The sequence below is a fragment of the Tenebrio molitor genome, chromosome 6 (assembly GCF_963966145.1).
Source record: "Tenebrio molitor chromosome 6, icTenMoli1.1, whole genome shotgun sequence".
Lineage (NCBI taxonomy): Eukaryota > Metazoa > Arthropoda > Insecta > Coleoptera > Tenebrionidae > Tenebrio > Tenebrio molitor.
Window position 1 is genome coordinate 4,415,828 of NC_091051.1, and position 24,360 is coordinate 4,440,187.

A 24,360-nucleotide genomic window follows, 5' to 3' on the forward strand; every position below is an offset into this window, starting at 1 on the left:
TAAAAGAAGAAATGTTTAGTAGAAAACTTCAGTCGTGGTACTTGAGGATAAATATTTTTCTTTTGGTAATAATAACACACCTGAAGGTGATGGATATTACAACAACGATTAAATTGATCGAGATTTTTTTACAGCTTTGAGTCTAGCTGTCATCGAGGCAGGGAAAATTTTTAAGAAGTTATTATTAAAAACGACATATTTTAGCTTGATTTGACTAGTTTTTATTGAACCGACTGGAAACAACATTATGTAGGTAATTTAATAAAAAGAAAATAACTTTTGTTGTGAGTTTCGAAATGTGAAATTTGTAGCAATGGGCAATTCTACTAAAGAAATGAGAAATCAACACAAATAAGAATTTAGGTAAATAAAAAATCATTTTTCAAAATTTCCAAAATGTGAAAAATACAGGGTGTAACGAAAATAAGTGCATTTATTTTAACTGATAATAATACTCATCAATTACAACTTTTCTAAATAAAATTTCTTTGAATTTGCAAAATTGAATTGCCATTTGTCAATTTGCCAATTTTATAAATCTGAACATTTTCTTTGAATCCCAAAAACTGAATGTTTTTATTCCCTTCGTATTGCATTTGATGAATAAAAAGGCCTCACTTTCGTTTGTTTTTTGTTACCACCTTGTTTTATTTCTTGATTAAATGTAGCTATTTAGATTAAAATCGTTTGTTAGGCTGGAAAGTAAAGTTTTAGTAAATTTAAATTAATTTTTAAAACCCTTCAGAATTTGTTTTCGAAAAAAAAATTATTTAGAAAAGTTGTAATTGATGAGTACTATTACCAGTTAAAATTAACGCACTTATTTTTTATTAGACCTTGTATAATAAAGCAAATCTTTTCCAATTTTCTGTTTTGAATTATTTCCGATTTTTTTCCGAGCTCACGAATACTTTTGTTCTTGTGGAAATAAGCACGAGTCGCAGACGATGTTGTGGAAAGCAATCATTGAAATGAATATTCTTGGAGAAGGTCCCAGAGTGTCAGCACCAAAGCAAAAATTGTTTAGATTGTTTTGACAGTTAATAAGAAACAAAGAAAGGTTTCGCAAATTTGCAGAAACGGAAAAAGGCTTCCTCAATAGAAGTACTTCTAACAGAGGATTTATGTTTATTTCACCAAGAAAGAAAACCAACTGATACATATTAGAAATTTTAATAAATGAACAGAACCTTTCAGTTTTCTAATTAGTTAGTTAATTTTCGTCCAAAATGTACCTTTTTATTTTACAGGGGTGAAAAAATCTACTGATGGAAATAATACAAATGGTTTCGTTCTAATTTTGGGAAGTAAAAAAAATCGACCAAACCCCGGGTCAGTGATTATGTTAGGCACGTGGTTAGCATCCTATAATTTTTTAAATATGATTCTGTAGATTTCTTAATTGATAAATCATTCAAAACAATACATCAAGATTTTTTTTTGCCGCATTTTGTGAAAAAATCCATCGGCGCAACGTTTTTAGGTTAATGGAGGAATTAGTATTTGTCGAGGGGAGAAACCTCCACCAGCTAGATATAGTGTGAGCCCCGTCCCGTATGAACAAACTGTCGTGCCGCCAAATACCACTTACCGCCACTAATTTACGTATCGTCCTCGGAATCGCTAATTTGTATTACAAATTCTCGCGATCGTCGCGATAAGCACGAATTTTTTCTATTTTCCTGCCACGTCCCAAACGAATTCCGCCACCTTTCGTTGTCAATTCCCTTTGTCGAGTTCGGCAAGGCTTTCCTTTTCCTTCCGCCGTCGTCGTGCGTACGCCGCTTCCGCCCGATCGTCCTCCTCCTGGGCATTGTTTTCGTCCGTGATTATCATAGCCGTGACGGAACCCACGCGCAAGACGTCCGCCATTGGCTGGCACAAATCCGACCCATCGCCATTGGTCACCTAGTGACGGATGAGTCGGTTTTGTCTGTTGTCTGACAGGTGGGATAATAGCATTTCCGAACAATGGCGAGACGAAAATATGTCCGTTGACGCGGCGCAGACCCGGCCCGGTGCCAGGAGCGGGACTCGGGGGCGCCCAGATCGACAACCCTAATATGAATAAAATATGCAACGCGACGCACACACGGGGTGAAAGGGCCGATTGTCGGCGGGGTCTTTTGTGTCGTGTTTGCTCTTTCTTTGACTCGGTTTTGATTCTCTCGACCGAATTAAATTTGCATCGGGACGCGGCCGCCAATAAAACTAATGCTCTGCCTTACCTTGCTAGCGTCCTGTTGCTGCTGTTGCTGGGAGAGGAGCTGCTCCCTGACCATCTGCAGCTGGAAAATCAATTCGGACAGCTTCCGGTCCTTCTCCATGTAGTTGTCGCCGGAGAGCGCCTGCTGGATCGCAGCCGTGGGCTCGACATCGCTGCAAACATCACAAACATTACCTTCTGATTAACTAGAAAAATCTTGCGCCGCACCGGGAATCGAACTCGCGTCTTTCGCTCCCCGGGCAGATGCTCTCGCCGCTAACCCACCACGCTCCACACACCAACCCTCAAAACACCTACACCAAATGATACATCTACAAGCACTTTAAATTGTTTAAATTTTCTCCTAATTCCTCTCTAAACGCACAAAACTCTCAACCTAATTTATGTAACTGCCACGTGGTACAACATTCTCGTTGGCTCATTAATTCGCCCCATAAATTTCGCTCTTTATTATCATTGCATTTATTTAATTCTCCTTCTCTCTTGTTTGTTTAGCGGCTCATCTGCGATTTTTTTTCTCCGGGAGCAATAAACGTGACGTTCGAAATCCTGGTCCCTCGATGGACGGAAAGATTTACACCGAAACCGTTTTACGTCGTCGTAAATCACGCGAAATTCCAATAGTTTTACTTACACGAAACAATAACACTAAGAGCAATAAAAATAAAAATACGCACGGAGTGATTTAACGCAGAAACATCGACAAAGTTGCCTCCGAGAAAAATTTAATTATATTGTTTTCGAAGAGCCTTTCGCTGTATATTTCTCTAGAGCACTTGTTAGTTTGTTATTTTTATTTCTTGTCCAATCAACAAACGAATAAAAAATGCTTGTTTATGTAATTACTTATGAAATTTTTATTACTTAAGAGCAACACTCTCAACCTTTTAAGCGCTCACCGCGATTTATTGTTGAGAAAATTTGTATTTTAAGCTGTCGAGGCCGAAACAATGTAAACTCGCTTCAGTCGACTCGAAGGGCTCGACGGTCACGTGGCGCGACTCGACATCCAATCACCACTCCGCCTCAACAATTCTACACTCACTTCGAGCGACTCGAGCGATTCATTAATTTTAATTGATTCAAATTATACAATTCTGATTGTGCTTTTCATGTTACGCTAGATTCATTAATTTTTTTCCCCATTACGTAAGCTGTTTGTTCTAGTTATCGCAGTTCTCGTAGAAAGCAACAACATTACAATTTTAAATTTCGTTCGAATTATGCAAACTCATTGTCACACTTGCACCTATCATCACGAATTGATCACCTCGAATAATTTTCCAAAAAGATTTTTTCATCTGGTGTTAATGCACACCACGCCTCTACCCATTCGATTCTGACATGTTTTTATTACTCAAATCTACCAGAAAAAAGTGTTAAGTAAGTGCTGATGTGCTGATGGTGTTAATAAAAATAATTAAGTAAACGGTCAGAAAACGAAGTGAGTAATAGTATAAAATTGGACGTTCAGAGCTGAATAAACAGTCTATAGTACAAAAATAAAAAATAAATCGGTGAGAAAGCAAGTATGTAGTTTAGGTTCTCCAGTTCTGCAAGATGGTGCTGAATCCGACACATCGGTTGTCAGAAGAGTAAAAGCAAAAATGATCTGAACAACAAAATGTGCCTTGCGATTGTCACCGTTGTGAGATTTGGTATGTTCCCCAGGGCACCGGTCGAGGACCCATTCTTTGGGTGCAGAAATGGCGGAGAGAGCGTCGCAGACTCCTGCTACATTAATAATAAAACGTGAATTATGCAGCAGCCGTCCTGCGTCCGCACGGGAACTAATTTGATCATTGAAATGCATTACACTACAAATAAACTGCATTGACCTGGTGCAGTATGCACCGTCCGGTCAAGAAGCACGACGAGAGGGGCGTCGCATCGCGGCCTCCATCTGAATGCCGAACGGATAAAGGTGTTGCATAATACAGCAGCGGAGATTTAATATAAATTTTAAATGCGTTTCCGAAAGGGCCGTATCAGTGGCGCTCGATACCCGGATGCAATTTTAATGGGGAATCGAAGGCATGTTTTATGCACCGACTGTGCAGTTTAAAACGTTGCGAATTAATTGAAGTGGAGGTGTTGTGGAGCTTTGTGTGAAGATTAAAAATCGATTTCGTCATTTCGTGACATTTTCAAAAATAATTGTGTTGACAAGAAGAAGCGTTAGATTTTAAGCTTTCACTAATATTTTACAAAAGGTCAAATATTTCAGAAATTTATAATCGACGATCATATCTCAGGCGTCATCTTTCTTCACATAAATTTTTCCGAATGGGAACACACTAAAACTAATTTTTTTAAATTACTCGCTGTGACTTTTACGACTCCGAGACATCCTTTCGACTAGGGACTAGGTGATTCGGTGCTTTGATGTTTCTTGAGAAATTTGAAAGGAGCAAAATAGGTGAAAAAATTTTAAATCCATAAAGAATCAAATGGAATATCGACTGTTACTTGTCGAACGGTAGCTGGATTGCTCGGGAAGTAAAATATATTTGGTTTGTAGAATTTATGTGGAATTTGGACAACGAATTCCTGAATAATCTGACTGAAACGAGTTTACAAGTTTCAACAAACAACTACAAATCTCTTGGGTGGAGTTTGTTCCAAAAATTTGGAAGACAAAGAGTCAAAAAAACAGACAATATCTGTACATCAAGTCTTTCTGAATACATTTTTATCAAAGCTTGAAGCTTTCGTATTTGGAGACGTCGATCAAAGTAGCTAATACAAAATAACGTGAATACATTTTCTTATTGTAGAGTCAAAGGTTTATCAGGGCCATGTAATTTTATTTGACAAGGAATAGTAATAATAGTATAGATGGAAAAATGTCATTAAGATTATCAAGAGGTAAAAGTATTATTTCAAAAGATAATGCATTATCAAGCATTTTGTCTCATTCTCCGGATGATTAACACATTTGGATTAAAGATATTATTCCATTTAAGTAGGTATGTTGATTTTCTTTTACAAAAAATTCCAGAAAATAAATGAAGAAAAAGGATATCTCTTATATTATGTCAAAATGAGAACAATAAAAATTGAATGGTAGCCTCCAAAGAGAAAGAAAGAAGAGAAACAAATCGGAAAAGAAGAAAATGTTGAGATTGGCAAACACTAACAATAAGTTGCAGTTGAAGAAAGGTTCCTCGGACGCAGATTTCTTTTGCTGACGTTCAAAAGCTCGATTAGAAAAGATAGAAATTCGTTGGTCTTTTGCGTCTCCAAATCTACTATTTTTGACTCCTTTAGTCGAATCTTAAAAAAATCCCTATCTGTTCAAAAAGTGAACTTTAAAAAGAAAAAATCCGACTAACTTCACAAATAAATCTCTGCAACAATTCTAGTAAAGATCAAATCTCTCCGAAATCAAATTTACATTTTTGACCAAAATATGAAGAAAATCGAAGAAATCTGAGAACATTTGAAAACTTTCTGAGGAATTTGGAATTCTATTTTGATGGTTTTACTAAATGTCTCGTTTCATTCTTGGTTTTATTTTATTTTTATTAAGAAAATCCACCTGTATCAAATCAAAATAAATGCTTTTGATTCGTTTTGAACTTTGTAAAACAGTAAAAATGGTCCAATCCTGAACAAGCGCTTGTAATGATTGTGCATGAAACATTATGGTTAGCACCCTCCAATTTGTGTAATAATCCTGCAGATTTCTCATTAAAAAATTAAGATGTGTTAATTCATTAACAAAAATCAGAAATCTTGGCTTGCATTTTTCACGATTTAGGAACAATAAGTGTATCAACAGTGAACCTACGCCTCCAAAAAATACTGCAAGAAATTTCGTTTGCTGAAGTTAGAAGTAAGACAAAATTGAAACGCCTTCCCAAATCTGTCATTTTTGACTTCTTTTTCTTTATGAATTCTTTTGTACGAATCTTCTAAAGAAACCTTCCCCTGAACGTGAAAAAAGTTCAAAAAGTCAGCTTTAAGAACGAAAAGTCCAACCAACATCAAAAATAAATCTCTGAAACAATTTTGGTAAAGTCTAAATCTTTCCGACATCAGATTAAAATTTCCAAGACATTACGAAAATTGAAGAAATCTGAAAACATCTGGAAATTCACTCGTTTTATTTTTTGTCATTTTATTGTGAGATTTTGTTAGAGATGCGTAAATACATAGTTATTTGTACAACTCAACTAGTTATGAAAAAAAGAGACTTTCGTAACGTGCACACACTATTTTTTTGCATGTCGAAAAAAGTTGAGAAATTTGGTCTAAAAGGATTTATGAAAAATTACAAAAAAAAATAGGTATATTATCCTTTGACAATCATCTCCAAAGAGATGGAATAAAATGATGCAAAAAACTACTACTTTCACTACAATTTTTCGTGTAAAAAAGTGCTACTTTCTCTACGATTTTGCGTGTAAAAAAGTGCCACTTTCATTACGATATGCAAAAAAGTCTAATGGTGGAAACAAATAAAATGTCTGATTTGTTTTGGACCTTGTAAAACATCAAAAAATTGGTCTAATCCTGAACAGGAGCTTGTAACGGTTGTGCATGAAGCATGGTTAGCATTTTGCAATTTGTATCATGATTCTGCAGATTTCTCAATTAATAAATCAAGACAAAAAATCAGCTTTGCATTTCTCACAATTTAAGAGTAAGATGATCATGATCAATCTAAAAATACTGCATAAAATGTGTTTTTCTTGAAACGTCAGTAAAGTATGACATTATACTGCTGGATTGATAACGCCAAAGTACCACTTCATTACCATGACACCTGACGAGTTAACGAGCGGCAGATAAAGTTATTATCTCCGCTGCCGAGCGGCAGATAAAGTAAACTAGCTAAATTATTTGAAATTCCTAATTCAAATTTTCAAGAATTCGTTTCTTAATCTGAAATATTGAAAGCTGAAGGGCATAAATAAGATTTAATCAAGAAACTTGTACATAATTGCAAAACGTACTCACAGAATCTATCCAAATAAAAACTGGTTGACAGACGAATAATTTCCTTAAATAATTTGTTATGAACGTTTAAAGAAAAAATAGTATATGCTATTCGGAACAAAAATGGTTTTATGTGCTTTAGCTGGTTCACCACACTTCATTCGGCACCCAAACTACCACCAGCCTCAGTCCATAAACTTCATTTTTGCTCTTAATAACATAATATACTACAAGGTCATTATAAATGATTGTCCCATCGCAGTAGGCGTTGGTGACGTAGTTGAATGTGCCGCAAGCCTCATAACATGACTGAGACTAGTATCGCGGATAGGTGGCGCTACTGGCGGTAGTAGAAATCTGTCCACTAGTTTGTCTAACGTTGCGAGGCTGGCGGCACATCCAAAATTTGTGTGGGTTTTCAACGCCAACTACGATGGAACAATCATTTATGATGATTCTCAATTAGAGTGCAACAAAAAAATAGAAACTTTTGAGTTTGTTGCATAAACACTACACTTGAAATTTTTTTTCATAATTGTCGATCCAAACAAATTGAACAATTTTGGTCAAGACTAAATTTTTCTAAAATTTTAGTTTTAAAAAATATCGTTTTTGTCGTTGCCGAAGTGGAAGAATATAATTCAGAAATGAAGTACCAAAGCATAAAAAATACAGCAGAAAGCAAAAAGAAAAAATGAAAATTGAATAACTTCTTGTAGGCACTCTACTGCATTTCGTCAGATTTTTCAAAAATTTTTCTCCGTCCTGCACCGTACATCTTTTGCTAGATTTAAACGATTCGGTTAGTTTTTGGGATCAAATGGTTCGATTTTCGAGCCCTACGAGTTAAAATGTGCCACAAACGACTTTGAGCCCATTAAACGTGATAACGAGCAGCGACCATAACAATAAACAGTGTTTTTGTTTCGAATTGTTCCAGCCACATAATCTCAACATTGTAATAATTTCTTACATAAATCGTCGTTTCCGTTTCGTGATAAACTATTGATTTATGCTCGCATCGCCTCGAACAGTAGACATAATGAATGGATAATAGTTCGATAAGAGCGAAAAAAAAAAAAGAAAACACACATCGCGCATACGTATTGGCGATACAACAGAAAAAGCGGAAAAGAATTGGGTTAATCGGGTAAGTCGAGTTATCTCGTTGTACATTCGGTTAAGGGTCAAGGTTAGTCGATAGCGCAGCAGAGAGCGTCTTGTTAGGTGGTGTTAGAACGCAGTAGCCGGGCGTCGCGGCGGCCCTCGCAGCAGTTGGTTGGTACTCACGAGTTGTGCGTGGAGTTGGGCGACGAGGAGGGCGTCGGCCTCTTCTCCTCCTTGATGGTGCTGTTGTTAATCTTGGACGTGAGCCTCTTGAGGACGTCGTCCATCGATCTCTTCATCGGATGCGAGGAACTATTGTTATTGTGCAAACTACTGTTATTGTTATTGTAATGAATGCTAGTCTTTATGTCGGAAGTGGGCGAACTACACTCGGACGAGTTTCGACGTCTTTCGTCGCCGTGCAACGAGAGCGCCGAGATGCCCGACGGCGTGAGCACGTTGCTCGGCGCCTCTGAACACATTCGAGCCGTTTTGCTTGGAGGCGGCGTCCGATCTTCGTCGATGCCGTCGTCTACTTCGCTGCCTGAAACACTCGGAGATGACGATTCGGATAGTTTATAAAACGCGCTTGAATTATTGACCATCGTGCCACTTCCGGCGCCGATATCTTCTTCGCCGACGTCACTTAGATTATTACTGCTGGTTTCGTCTAGGTCGGTGAGGCCGCCTCCGTCGCTGCCGCTGCCCACGATCGTCGGGGGCAGGGGAGCGCCGCCGCCGTCGTTCGTACCTTCTTGAAGCTTCGTCGGGGGGCTCTTCCGCTTCGAAGACATGTTTCTGCAACAACAGAGACGCACCGTCACTTTATTGTCCTGTTTGACTTTAGGCCCCGATAAAAACGCGAAACTAGCAATACAGACTTCCCGAAATCTAAACAAATCGCCGTTAACAACCCGACGACGAATTTATTATAACAAACTTATTTAGCATTTGTTTTAACTAACTTTTTACAATCGTGTTTAAACGATGAAACATAAACTGTTTGAACAAAAGTTACAATTATTGGCTGAGGCCCCGGCCACACCGCCAACCTCCTCTAAAGGTGCCACTACACGTGCGCCAGCCGCAATCGCATGATCCCTCCGCTAGATAATTGGGGTCACGACACCATCTCCATTATTATAATGTAATCATTATCTAAATTTATCAATAGAAGATTGTGCCAGTGGACAACGTGCAAGCGGCGTGAATGGGATCACGCTCGCTCAAAAACACAAAAAAAAAACACCACAACGATTATTGTGTATGTATTTGTGTTGCGCAACGATGTGTCAGATCTCTTAGTCATGTTACGCGTTTCACACAAAAAGAAAAAAGAAGCATCATCAAAGAGACACATTTCTCGGATTCTTTGGTTGTTTTCACCATGAATGGGGTACCTCGAGAGACAATATTTTCAGGATAATGACGACGGTTTGGAGTTTTTAGCTCGGCTTCGGTGAAGAGTGAGGCCTTTGTGGTCGGCCCACGCACTCTGACGGTAACATTCAAAACAGATTGTAAAGCGATATTGTTGAATGGCTGACATCAGTGGTAATGAATAACTAATCTAATTCTAATTATCTTCTCATATTATAACGTTACGATTCTTATGGCGCGCCCACATGCGCCTTCAATTAAGTCAGAATTTTTGCGCTAACGACACAAAGATTTTTACTGAAATTCGACGCGGCATGACGGATTGCTTTGTGATAATTTACAAAAGAGAAGAAGTTGTAATTTTCTTTGGAGACGTGGTCGATGATGGCAAAAGAAAAAAGATGTACAAAAAAGTAAAAAATAATACACATACAATAACAAAGAATAACTTATAAAATGGTAAAAGTGCAGAAGAAAAATTGTAACAGTTATTATTAGAGTTAAAAATGAGAGTAATAAGAAAGACGTAAAAAAGTGAAAATAAGAGAAAAAATAACCAAAAAGAAATAAATCCATGGCTATGGAGCTAAAAGGGAGAATATCACTATATTATTGAAATATTTACAAAAACAAATAAAAGCAGAAAAAATACAAATAAAACTGCAATAGCTAATAACAAGGTGATAGTAATTTGTAAGGATGCAACAAAACGCAGGTAATTAATAAACGGGATGTCAAAAAAAATGACAAAAGTACTAATCAGAAAACTTCAGTAAGAAAAAGAAAAGCAATGCATACCTAACCAAATAAGTACATAACTAATAAGATAGTAAATTTAAAAATTTAAAAGCTGTGTGAAAATATGAATGCTGATATGAGTGATATGTATTAGTTAAAAAAAAAATAGATAAAATATAGAAGATAGCAGAAAGCCCTGAATGTAGGTAAGAATAAAATACTTAGGTAAAGTTATCAAAAATAGAAGAGAGCGAAAATAAAACAAACATGAAGTAAAGTAAATGTATCTATCTACAGGCTGTTTCAAAAGTGGCAAATTCCGAATTCAGAGCGTGGTAGGGAAGGACCCAGTGGAGCTCGAAAAATACTTAGAAAAAAAAAATCGCTCTTCTTGAAGAAGATATAGGTACATAAGCACTTTAATTTTGTTCAATACATAGCAGCCTTCATATCCACAGTGACAAAATACTATTCTAGCTACGTTGCTGTTCCATTTTTAAGAAAAATTACAAAAATTTAAGATTTTTTTACTCCAAAGCAAAGCTATTTTTCTAAAAATTGTATTACGTTATTATTTTCCACAATCATCTACACCATAAATAACAATAAACACTGAACTTTTCAGCCTGTATTTGAAGAAAACGCAGTTCAAACAGTGCAATCTTATCTTTGTGGGGGGAGTCCCGATTTTTTTTAATTTCCATATTTAAACTACTGAAGTGATCCCCTACAACTTCTGAATTAGGAATTCGCAAATTTTGAGACCCCTGTATAATAAAAAAAAAAAATAGTATAGTATTGAAGGAATACAAAGGAAGAAAAATGAGAAAAATAAAGACGAGATAACTGGACTCAGCCTCATCAAGCTTTTTTTTCTAATTATATCTTTCAATCGATGTAAAATTTTGTAGAACTTTTGCAAACCTGTGTTTTTTTTTTTTTTTTGGAGTTGGTTGGAGAAAAATTTTGGGAATTTTTTCAAAATCTTGGCCCTGCACTAAAGATTCTAAATCGGTTCTCAATGCAACAAGTGAAGTTTCAAATAATCGATACTTGTTTCGAGGGTTCAATACAAACATGATATCTACCTCATCGAGTTCTCTAGTCTTTCCAAATTCCAAAAAAAAAATAAATAAATAAATAAATAAAAATCGCCGAAATGTAGTAATTCAAAATGAAAAATAAAATCGTCTCAAGTCATCATAAAAGCAGAACAGATTTGATTCTAGTTCCACACTATCTACTGTTGAACAAGGTCTTTTACGTCCGTCCGATTTTTGGAAAATGTCGTGTGGGGACGCGCACTATCCTGTCAAAACAATAAAACCACCACATCTTACTATTTTCTTTTGTAATTATATCTTTCAATCGATGTATAATCTTGTAGAACTTTTGCAAATATGGTTTTTCTTGGGGAAATTGGTTGGACAAAATTTTTGGGAATTTTTTCAAAATTATAGCCCTGCAACTGCACTAAAGACTCTAAATCGGTTCTCACTACAACAAGTAAGTCTCGATTTTTTTTTTAATTTCCATATTTGGACTACCGAAGTGATCCCCTACAACGCTCTGAATTAGGAATTAGCAAATTTTGCGACATCCTGTATAGTAAAAAAAAATAGTATAGTAGTGAAGGAATACAAAGGAAGAAAAATGAGAAAAATAAAGACGAGATAACTTGACTGGAAAAAATAAGAATGGAAAATAATAATAATATTGATATATTATGAAAAAATACAAGGATTTTATAGACAGGTATGACAAATTTTAACAAAAATAATATCCAATGAATAGATATTAAATAATAAGCAAACAATAGAGGTAAAATCCATTATAATTGTAGTTGTAAATACGAAAGACAAACACTAAAGTATTATTGAAAGTATTATTGAAATTAATGATCGGAACTCAAAAGAATGGAAAGACCGAAATTGAAGAATGTTGAGAAAAAAATGCAATGAACAGTAAAATGAGGAAGGAAACAATCCAAACAGATTTTCAAAGACAGTCAATGGAAGTGACAAAAAGAAAATGGGAAAAAATTGTTAAAATCATAGTCAGAAAATAAAAACAAAGCAATGCATTTGATTTTTAAAAATTTGGAAACGAGAAAAACCTCTTGAACACAGATTTTTTTGAATGAAAGACGACAAACTGTGGTATTGTTTTTTTTTTTGGAAATGGGGTCAAGATCGAGAGCAAACTTTCGCAATGAAGTCAGTTTATTTTTTTGTTGTCAATATTGAATACTTCTAACAGGAGCTCTAGGAGAATTAATTTTGTTAAACGAACAATTTTTTTCTGATTTCTTTTAGACATTTGCATCAAGATCATTGCTCTAGCAACACTTTTCAGCCATCTGCAGCACAATTTTCCTCACCATCAATCGGCACCAAACTCCTTCCACGTTCACTTTTGACAAAACCTCGCAAAAATGTTTTGATTCGTCGCTCGTCGAAGTTTTGTGGTTTCGCGTTCAAAACCACAACACACAGCTCTTCTCGCACCGAAAGCCGAAACCTGACAGAGAACAAATTCCTTCGTTGTCAATCCCGGCGAACTTTAATCCGGCGCTCGACGGCCGGAGGAGCGATCGTGAAATTCGTCCATCGCGTTGAAGATCGTGCGAAGACAAAACAGCAGAATGAAAATAATAGATCCGCCAAGCAGCGGACGTGTACAAAAGAAGAGGCCTATTCTTGAATCCGGACCGCTGCCAACTAGATATACTGACGTATGAATTAGTCCTTAGCAAAAAACGAGAAATCCGGGCACTATATTTAACGGACAATTCGCCGGGTTGGTGTTATTAAGAAGAGCAAAAATGATTTCATGATCGCCGCTTAATTATAGCTTGGGAGTTGGTAAAATGGAAACGACGGCAACGCGGAAGACGTCTCGTCTGGTCTCTTCGTTGTGGAATTAATTACACAATTACACAAATAATTATCGAGGAGGTTAGCGCACCGGAGTGGGAAAAAGAAAAAGTGGACGGACGGAGTCCTTCTGGAGGAGACGAAGCGCCGGATCCGAGTCCGGGTCAGAGCCGAGGAAATAATTCCATCTCCTCTCTGGTAAATGGAGGAAATGAAGGCGCTCCCGGGCCCGGAGCCCCTCAAAAGGAACTAATTAAAAGTATCGTTCCTCTCACCTTAATACGTAATTATACGAAAACAGGACTCATTGTGACGATGAATTTTTAAGAGCTTTATCGCTTTGAATAATGCAGGCGCGCCGGTGAAAAGGAAAAAAGCACCGACGACTATAAACGCATTTACGAGCTTAATGATACATTTTTGTGAGAACACGGTCCCGGTCTATAGAAAATATAGAAATGGCAGTCGCCAGTCGTATTGATTGGGTGAGCGCGAGCAATTTTAGACGCGACACAGCAGGGAAACAAATCTAATTTCTCAAATAAATATTTTCTTTGCTTCATTATATTATTTCTGTTTCGGATTCGAGGACGGCGACGTTTTCTTTCATGCTGCGCCTTTATGCGCCATTATTTCAACATCTTTACAGCGAGCAAACGCGATTTCCCGACAATAATCACCGCAGATGGAAAAAGCCCAATGTGCCGGATTGATCGGGGGTGGCCCACCCACCCTTCCGGTCAGGGACGACACGCCAGACTACGCCAAGGTGAGGCTGCGAGGGGGCGGGTCCCCGCTTTTACATCCGAAGTCACAACACCAAAGGCGACAGATAAAAAAACACCGCCCCCGACACGACGCCTTTGCCAGATTATTTTGCAGAAATCTGACTTCTGCCACCGACCTTGGCAAAAATTCAACAAAGAGATTTTTTACGTTCAGCCCCTTTGAAGATTTTTAAAAAAGTGGACCAACATCTTCGAAAAAGCAATAAAAGCTTCCAGGCACCGAAATTCGTCTTCAGAAGTTGTTAAAAGCTTGATCTCAGCCTCATCAAGCTTTTCTTTTCTCTAATTATATTTTTCAATCGATGTACAATTTTCTACAACTTTTGCAAATATGGTTTTTCTTGGGGAAATTGGTTGGACAAAATTTTTGGGAATTTTTTTCAAAATCTTAGCCCTGCAACTGCACTAAAGATTCTAAATTGGTTCTCAATGCAACAAGTGAAGTTTTAAATAATCGATACATGTCTCGAGGGTTCAATACAAACTTGATCTCTACCTCATCGAGTTCTCATGTCTTTCCAAATTTCAAAAAAAAAAAAAAAATAAAAATAAAAAGTCCCCAAAATGTAGTATCTAATTCATAATACAAAAAAAAAACCTGTCTCAAGTCATCATAGAAGCAGAACAGATCTGATTCTAGTTCCACACTATCTATTGTTGAACAAGATCTTTTACGTTCGTCCGATTTTTGGAAAATGTCGTGTGGGGACGCGCACTATCCTGTCAAAACAATAAAACCACCACATCCTACTATTTTCTTTTGTAATTAGGTATATCTTTCAATCGATGTACAATTTTGTAGAACTTTTGCAAATATGTATGGTTTTTCCCGGAAAATTTGGTTGGACAAAATTTTTGGGAATTTTTTCAAAATCTTAGCTCTGCAACTGCACTAAAGACTCTAAATCGTGAAGTTTCAAATAATCGATACTTGTCTCAAGGGTTCAATACACACTTGATATCTACCTCATCGAGTTCTCTTGTCTTTCCAAATTCCAAAAAAAAAAAATAAAAATCGCCAAAATGTAGTAATTCATAATGCAAAATAAAATCGTCTCAAGTTATCATAGAAGCAGAACAGATCTGATTCTAGTTTCACACTATTTGCTGTTGAACAAGGTCTTTTACGTTCGTACGATTTTTGGAAAATATCGTGTGGGGACGCGCACTATCCTGTCAAAACAATAAAACCACCACATCCTACTATTTTCTTTTCTAATTATATCTTTCAATCGATATATAATTTTCTACAACTTTTGTGCAAATATGGTTTTTCTTGGGGAAATTGGTTGGACAAAATTTTTGGGAATTTTTTTCAAAATCTTAGCCCTGCAACTGCACTAAAGATTCTAAATTGGTTCTCAATGCAACAAGTGAAGTTTTAAATAATCGATACATGTCTCGAGGGTTCAATACAAACTTGATCTCTACTTCATCGAGTTCTCATGTCTTTCCAAATTTCAAAAAAAAAAAAAAAATAAAAATAAAAAGTCCCCAAAATGTAGTATCTAATTCATAATACAAAAAAAAACTGTCTCAGGTCATCATAGAAGCAGAACAGATCTGATTCTAGTTTCACACTATCTACTGTTGAACAAGGTCTTTTACGTCCGTCTGATTTTTGGAAAATGTCGTGTGGGGACGCGCACTATCCTGTCAAAACAATAAAACCACCACATCCTACTATTTTCTTTTTTAATTATATCTTTTAAATCGACGTAAAATTGTGTAGAACTTTTGCACATATAGTTTTTCTTGGGGAAATTGGTTGGACAACATTTTTGGAAATTTTTTCAAAATCTTAGCTCTGCAACTGCACTAAAGACTCTAAATCGTGAAGTTTCAAATAATCGAGCGAGTCAACAATTAATCGTAAGTTGGAGGACGATAATTCCAATTGGGTGGAGGGAGTATGGAAGGAAAGAGATAATCGGCATTCACAAACATTGGAAGATGGAAGTTCCGATTGGACGGATGTTGTACGAAAGAAACGAAATTACCAAAATACCCAAACAGTAAGGGGTAAGGCAAAATCGTTGAATCTTAGTGCGGCACCGAGAAAAATTTATATTTACGCTGGTAATTTCGAATTAAACACAGAGGAGAAGGCGATTTTGGAACATTTGCAAACTACTTTTCCCCATAAGCAGTTCCAAGTTGAAAGGCTACCCAGGCGCGAAAATGCTAAAAGTGTCGCCTTTAAGGTGACAGCCGATTACGACCTACTTCAACAAATGAACAACGATGAGATATGGCCCGAAGGAGTATTAATTAAGCGTTTCATTTTTTTTCGAAACAAGAACACGGAGCAAATAAAAGCGCAATAAAAAATCTGCATCATCGCTCAGGCAAGAATATAAAATCCATTAAAGTATTTTATCAAAATCCTCGTGGACTCCGAACTAAATTGAATGACTGTTACTTGTCGTGTTTGAGTGAAAACTTTGATGTGATTGTTCTGGTCGAAACATGGCTTCATGGTGGTATTTCTGATGCTGAAGTGCTGGATGACAGGTATGTGGTATATCGAAACGACAGAAATGTGAACAACAGTGGGAAAAGTATTGGCGGTGGTGTCTTAATTGCTGTTAAGAAATTTCTCACCTCCAATCGTTTGAGTGATTCCAACTCCTCCTTAGAAGATGTTTGGATTTCGCTACAGTGCTGTGACAATTCTTTTGTTTTTGGTGCAATCTATCTTCCGCCGGACGCCACAACTGTTAGTTATGCGAAACATGTCCAGGTTGTCAAAAATTTATTATATAATAATCGTCGCAGTACGTTTTTCATTCTAGGCGACTATAATTTGCCAAATGTGAAATGGATTAATGATAGTGATACTAATTTTTTGATATATACTAACGCCAATTCTGATAAGGACATCATAATCTGTGACAGTCTGTATTCCTGTGATTTCTGTCAATTTAATACTATAACTAATTGTAATGGTAATATCCTTGACTTGTGCTTCTCTAACTATGACTATATTAAGATTGAAAATTGTAATGAATTTAGCAAGACTGATGTGTTTCATCCACCGTTCATGTTTGAAATAAGTGTTGATAATGTTTTTGTTGAAGATATTTGTGACACTTTTTATGATTATTCTAATGCCGATTATGATGAAATCAACATACTCTTGTCTAATGTGAACTGGAACACCTTTGATTCCTGCAGTGACATTAATGAAGCTGTGAGCCTTTTTTATAATTATTTACACTTTGTCTGTGGTCTTTTTGTTCCTGTGAAGAGAAAATGTAAGAGCTCATTTCCTCCGTGGTTCGATCATGAGGTTCGTGGATTAATTCGCCGGAAGTCAACCTTGCATCGTCGCTATAAAATCAGTCACAACGCGAATGATTATGCTGCATTTGCTACAGTCAGAACACAATGCAAAGAAGCCCTGAAGAAATCATACAAAGATTACATAAAACGCACTGAAAATTTTATTACATCTGATCCGAAAAAATTTTGGAAATATATAAACGAACATACCAAATGTAACGAAATACCGAATCTCATGATCTATCACAATAACCCTGTATGTGGTAATGAGAATATTGTTAATACCTTTGCGGAACATTTTTCTTCTGTTTATGATGATATCGTCACCACACAACCTGCTTCTGCTTGTGACAATCCTGTCGGTTTGAGCGTTGATTTCAAAAACTTTGACTTTACTTCAGATAGTGTCTTTTATGAACTAACTCATCTCGACTGTAATAAAGGTGCTGGGCCAGATGGGCTGCCTCCAATTTTTTACAGAAATTGCTGTACATCGCTTACTGATCCTTTGTGGCGTATTTTTAAGTATTCACTCAACTCAGGTGTTTTTCCGAACTGCTGGAAATCAGCTCTTGTCACTCCAGTGTTTAAATCTGGCTCTAAACAAAACTTCGAGAATTACCGACCCATCAGTATTCTATCAGTTCCCGCCAAGATCTTTGAAAAGCTAGTTGCCAAACACTTGTCCGCTTCCTTCAAAACTGTTATCAGTCCATCACAGCATGGGTTTTTCGCTAATAGATCTACGGTAACCAATCATTTTGCCTTTGTTAATAATGTCTTTGAAGCATTTGAGGGCGGTTTTGATGTGCATTGCATTTATACTGATTTTTGCAAAGCATTTGACACTGTTAATCACAAGATCCTTTTGAATAAATTATACACGTACGGAGTACGCGATCCGTTCCTATCTTGGACATCTACCTACATTTCCAATCGAACTCAGCATGTTGTCCTTAAGGGTGTGAGGTCGTCTGCATACTGTAGCACGTCTGGAGTACCGCAGGGCTCTATTATCGGGCCATTATTATTCATAATCTTCATCAATGACATCACTGATAGTCTGACCTCGGCATCGCTGCTGTACGCGGACGATCTAAAAATCTATAAAATCATCAAAACGCAGCTGGATGTATTTGATCTTCAGCAGGATGTCAGAAGAATTGAAAACTGGTGCGCACGCAATGGTATGAAACTCAATGTTTGCAAATGCAAGGCAATGTGTTTCAGCAGGAAAACTGTGCCCTCCGTTCCTTATTATTCATTGGAAGGGGAGCAGCTGGAAATTATCAATGCCATCAAAGACCTGGGTCTTTTTTTCGATTCCAATTTATCGTTTCATGAACATTACGACTTCTTGATCTCTAGGGGGAGAAAAATGCTGGGATATTTAAAAAGATGGACAGTGGATTTTAAGAACACCAGAGCGATTATAATATTATATAATTCCTTGGTCCGCTCAATATTAGAATACAATTGTGTTATCTGGTCACCTTTTTACGGTACTCACATTTCACGTATCGAGTCGGTACAGAACAATTTCTTGAAGTATTTGAAATATAAGCTGAGAACTCAAAATATCAATTTTGATGATTTGCACTCTGTAGCCGCTTACATGTCTTTGCCCTCACTTAAAACCAGAAGGGATTGTCACAAGCTGTGTTTTCTACATAAAATAATTAACTATAATATTGATTCTTCTGATGCTCTGCTTCGTATCGGCTTTAATGTTCCTTTATGTAACCTCAGACACCCGAATTTGTTTCATGTTTACTGCCATAAACACAATTACTCCTACAATTCACCCTTGAATAGTGCCCTTCGCCTGGCCAACCTTTACTGTAACGAGTTAGACTTCTGTGGAGTCTCGACAAATAAGTTCAAGAGTGACTGTAGGAGACTTCTATGCAAGTGATGCATCTTGTTCCCACTTTTTGTTCTTGCTAATGCTCCATGTGTGTTTTCTTGTAATTGCTTTCTTGGCGTGAATAAACTATTAAACATAAACATTAAACATTAAATCGATACTTGTCTCAAGGGTTCAATACACACTTGATATCTACCTCATCGAGTTCTCTTGTCTTTCCAAATTCCAAAAAAAAAAATCAAAATCGCCAAAATGTAGTAATTCATAATGCAAAATAAAATCGTCTCAAGTTATCATAGAAGCAGAACAGATCTGATTCTAGTTTCACACTATTTGCTGTTGAACAAGGTCTTTTACGTTCGTACGATTTTTGGAAAATATCGTGTGGGGACGCGCACTATCCTGTCAAAACAATAAAACCACCACATCCTACTATTTTCTTTTCTAATTATATCTTTCAATCGATATATAATTTTGTAGAACTTTTGCAAATATGGTTTTTCCCGGGGAAATTGGTTGGACAAAATTTTTGGGAATTTTTTCAAAATCTTAGCTCTGCAACTGCACTAAAGACTCTAAATCGGTTCTCAATGCAACAAGTGAAGTTTCCAATAATCGATACATGTCTGGAGGGTTCAATACAAACTTGATCTCCACCTCATCGAGTTCTCGTCTTTCCAAATTTCAAAAAAAATATAATTAAAAAAAAACCCAAAATGTAGTAATTCATAATACAAAAAAAAACTGTCTCAGGTCATCATAGAAGCAGAACAGATCTGATTCTAGTTTCACACTATCTACTGTTGAACAAGGTCTTTTACGTCCGTCTGATTTTTGGAAAATGTCGTGTGGGGACGCGCACTATCCTGTCAAAACAATAAAACCACCACATCCTACTATTTTCTTTTTTAATTATATCTTTTAAATCGACGTAAAATTGTGTAGAACTTTTGCACATATAGTTTTTCTTGGGGAAATTGGTTGGACAACATTTTTGGAAATTTTTTCAAAATCTTAGCCCTGCAACTGCACTAAAGACTCTAAATCGGTTCTGAATGCAACAAGTGAAGTTTCCAATAATCGATACATGTCTCGGGGGTTCAATACAAACTTGATCTCCACCTCATCGAGTTCTCTTGTTTTTCCAAATTCCAAAAAAAAAAATAAAAAAAAATCGCCCAAATGTAGTAATTCATGGTGCAAAATAAAATTGTCTCAAGTCATAGAAGCAGAACAGATCTGATTCTAGTTTCACACTATCTACTGTTGAACAAAATCTTTTACGTCCCTCCGATTTTTGGAAAATGTCGTGTGGGGACGCGCACTATCCTGTCACAACAATAAAACCAACATCCTACTATTTACCGAGTTGCGAATAATCTTCTGATTGAAAATTAACCTTCCTTTATAAAAATGAATCTGTTTTCGTTGTTCAATAAAAAAATCCTTCACAAGTCTCGTTCCTGACACAAACACACTTCTTATCACATGCACTAAATAAAATCTGCTCGATTGTTTTGACCATTATTTACGGCGATGCGATAATCTCCCCGTATCAGTTCGGAAATAAATAATTGACGCATTCGATGCATTCGCCTTTTGGAAAACCGAATTCGCCTCGTCGAACGCACCAGATCGGCCGTAACAGAAGGAGGCATTGTTCGCCGAACCATTACACGTACTCATGTGTCATTGAGCACGGGGGTGGCCACCCTCCGACTCCACATAATGAAAGCTCCACCGTTTACATAATGACTGTCACAATGGGTGTCATCAAGTCCGCTTGTTCGTCTCGGAAGTCGTTCCGATCGACGATACACTTGACCCCGGAGGAATCCGCGGAAAACAAGAACAAGAACTCCGGGGTGTGTGGTGTCTGCGCGTTGTTTTTTGTCGTTGTTGTTGTTCCAGTTGCAACAACTCGGCAGTCGATGTTGGTATCCGTCCATTCATGCCGTCACCCAGATATGCCCATATATGACTGGGTTGATAAACGCGTTCTGGTCCGGTAATTGGATTTCTTGTGCACCTTGTCCGTCATTTGGTTGTTGTCTGCGTCGAAAGCGCCATCATCGAGGAAAAATTCGATACAATAACTCAAAGGGTGGGTTTATTTATTCTGCGAGTTCGGCTTCCTATATGTGCGGCCATCAAAGCCTATTTATTTTCCGGTGAAGATCCGGCGAACCGTTTTACTAACGCATCATCTAGCAGGGGGTTGAGGACAAAAGTACGACTTGTTTAGGATTGTTCAGAGACAAGGCGATATTTCACCGAAAGGCGGATGTTCGCTTCCTTAGAATAACACACATGATGGTTGTTTACGACCAACACACGCATTCATCATCTTCGTCAGGTCGTGCGAAAGTCGAGTGGAAAGCTCCCCCGAGTCGAGGCGGGAGCTTTGGAAATTGTTAAAAATTAAAAATCGATGGATTTTTTCCGGTCCTTTTGTGTCCTTCCCTGTCGGATATTGTATCCCATTTTAATTATTGGTTTTTATGTGGACCCCTCGCCGCCCCCGACATCCTAATGAATACAACGAATCGAAAACCTCATAACATAAAACACTGCACAAACACAACGGGGACAATTCGGGATGGTCCGGGTCTATTATGCCGCCCCCGACTCTCCATAATCCACCGGATGCTTTGCATAGTGGCCATCTATATCCCCTTTTCAAACATTTACTGTCATTTCAGCGATTTGCCAATTCCGATCCGCGGACAATTCGATTTCCCCCTTTCCGCAGGGGATGTTTTCAGGTTGTTGCCGTCACAAAGACTCGCTCACCCGAATTAGCATCTCCACGCTCCCATTAACATAACACTGAAAAATCTTTATCAATTACGTCGGAATAAATCCCGATCGCAGACGTAATCCCCGACGGAATCCTTACCGAGGCCGTTATCGCTCTCCCTCCATCTCCATTTAAATAATCACTACGATATTTTCTAATCTCCTCTCGTGATTAATTTCGGTCGGCTCTTTGACTCCGCACGGACCGCTTCTTCGGGGGAGACGTCTCAATTGTGACACTGGCCAGGTATTCGAAAATACGTCACCCGCGCGCGGGTTCAGATACGGGTGGTGGTCGTCGACCCATCACCTCCATCTTGGAACAAAATCGAATGTGACATCTTCACCGTGTTTTAATTGGCCGACGCCCAAAACGAAGAAAATAGGAGAACGATGCGCCGTTGCGACACCGCCGATCTGGGACCCGCGACACTTTTTAATCATTTCGTAAATCATGTCGGCGCTGAAATCAAACGTCTGACGTGACGTTTCATCGCCCCAATTTGGACAGGACGAGTGCTGAAGAGAAGCTTTCAGAATGAAATCTGTCGACTTTGACTATTATGACGTCCCGAGAATTTATAAACGAAAGAGACAAACCCGAAAGATTGATGGGACGCACTGTATACGACGCTGTCGAGTGACGCCCACAATTAAATTATTTTCTTCATTTCATCTATCCATATACGGAGTGTTCACTTCGAATATTTAAAATTATTTTTTCTTCATTAATATACACAGTGGTTTTAAAAAACCTACTTAATGTTAATGTTTAGTAAATCCTAAATACACATTCTCTTCACTGACACATTTTTGAGTGATGACTTTTTGGACATTTTTGACTCTATAATTCGCACTTTTAGATTTTTCGAAAAAGTTTCTAGCTCTGTAAGAACATCTGGAATTATCAGTGTAGAGTCATCGTGATTCGTTCTTCATTTTTTTTTGAAATCGCCAAAAAAAGAGACAAACTCGAAAAATTGACGGGACACTCTGTATCTGACGGTGTCGAGTGACACCAACAATAAGGTGACTGTCCTCGTTTTATAATTATTTACGAGGTGTTCGTTTGAAATATTTAAAACTTTGGGAGACAAAGGTCTAATGTACACAAGGATTTTAAAAATTGGGTTTTGGTCTAGTAATTTCAAACTACATATTCATTATGCTAAATGACTCGTACACTAATATGACTTTTTGCAGATTTTTCACTCAACATTTTGCACTTCTAGATTTTTTGAAAAACTTTCGACATCTCTAAGAAAATCTGGAATTATTTATTATTTCATATCGACTCATCTTGTCGTTTTTTTGTTCAATTTGTGTTACACAAGCGTCAGAAAACGAACATTTTGGTTTTTTTTTTGCTCTAAAAATCCGAAAGTTCTGGTTTAATTTTTGTTTGTGTGCCAATGATAGAAAATAAATAGAAAATCCTGGGAAATTTGGTAACACACTGTATATGATCGTGTTTAGTGACGATTTCATCAGGTATTTAAAATCTTTAAAATAAAAATAAAAAAGAAAAGACATGTATTTCTTGACACACATACACAATGACTTTCAAAAATTGCGTTAGTAATGTCTCTATACTGGGTGATTCTTACTCAAAAATGACTTTTTGGGCATTTTTGATATTTCATAGTGTTAGATTTTTGATTTTTCGTAGTAAAAGTCTCTAGATCTCTAAGAATATTTGGCATTACATATTTATTATTTCATGCCAAGTCATCTTATTGTTTCTCAATTTATGTTTGCCAAAAAATTGATATTTTGACTTTATATTTTTGGATTAAGAAAAAAAATTTGAATGATTTATTACTTCATATCGAAACATCATGTCATTTTTCTTCAATTTGTGTTCGACAAGCTCCAAAATCTGATATTTTGTTTCTAAAAATGCCAAAAATGTTGGTTTAATTTATCTTTATGTACCAATGACACAAAAAAAAGATCCAAATCCGAAAGTTTGATGAGACACTTTGTATATGACAGAGTCCAGTTACGCTGTCAATGCGATTACTGTCCTCATTTCATGGATATTTTCCCATATACAAGGTGTTCACTCGAAATATTTAAAATTTTGGAACACAAAGATACAAGATTTTTTAAATGTACAGCGCGACTTTCATTAATTTCGTACTACACATTTTCTTTGCTGAGTTATTCTTACAGAAATCTAACTTTTTGGACATTTTTGACATTGGACATTTCATACTGTTGGATTTTTCGAAAAGCTCTCTAGATGTCTAAGAATATTTGGCCATCTGGTTATTGTTTCTCAATTTAAGTTTGACAAAAAATTGATATTTTGAGTTTATATTTTTGGATTTTTCAAAAAAATTTGAA

At 36.9% G+C, this 24,360-nt stretch overlaps 1 protein-coding gene across 5 annotated transcripts in view; it reads right to left on the reverse strand.

The window, feature by feature from the left end:
- LOC138133375 (transcription factor SOX-5-like) overlaps positions 1-24,360 on the reverse strand; it is a 114,361-nt gene that overhangs the window by 25,675 nt on the left and 64,326 nt on the right. For 3 of the 5 annotated variants that reach the window (XM_069051272.1, XM_069051271.1, XM_069051273.1), the window contains 2 exons: positions 8,462-9,076; positions 2,229-2,379 (listed from right to left, as the gene is read on the reverse strand). In XM_069051272.1, coding sequence (XP_068907373.1) covers positions 2,229-2,379; positions 8,462-9,076 — 766 coding nt within the window. Of the gene's footprint in view, positions 1-2,228; positions 2,380-8,461; positions 9,077-24,360 lie in introns of those variants that run through there. The other 2 variants (XM_069051274.1, XM_069051275.1) reach the window with 2 other exon arrangements.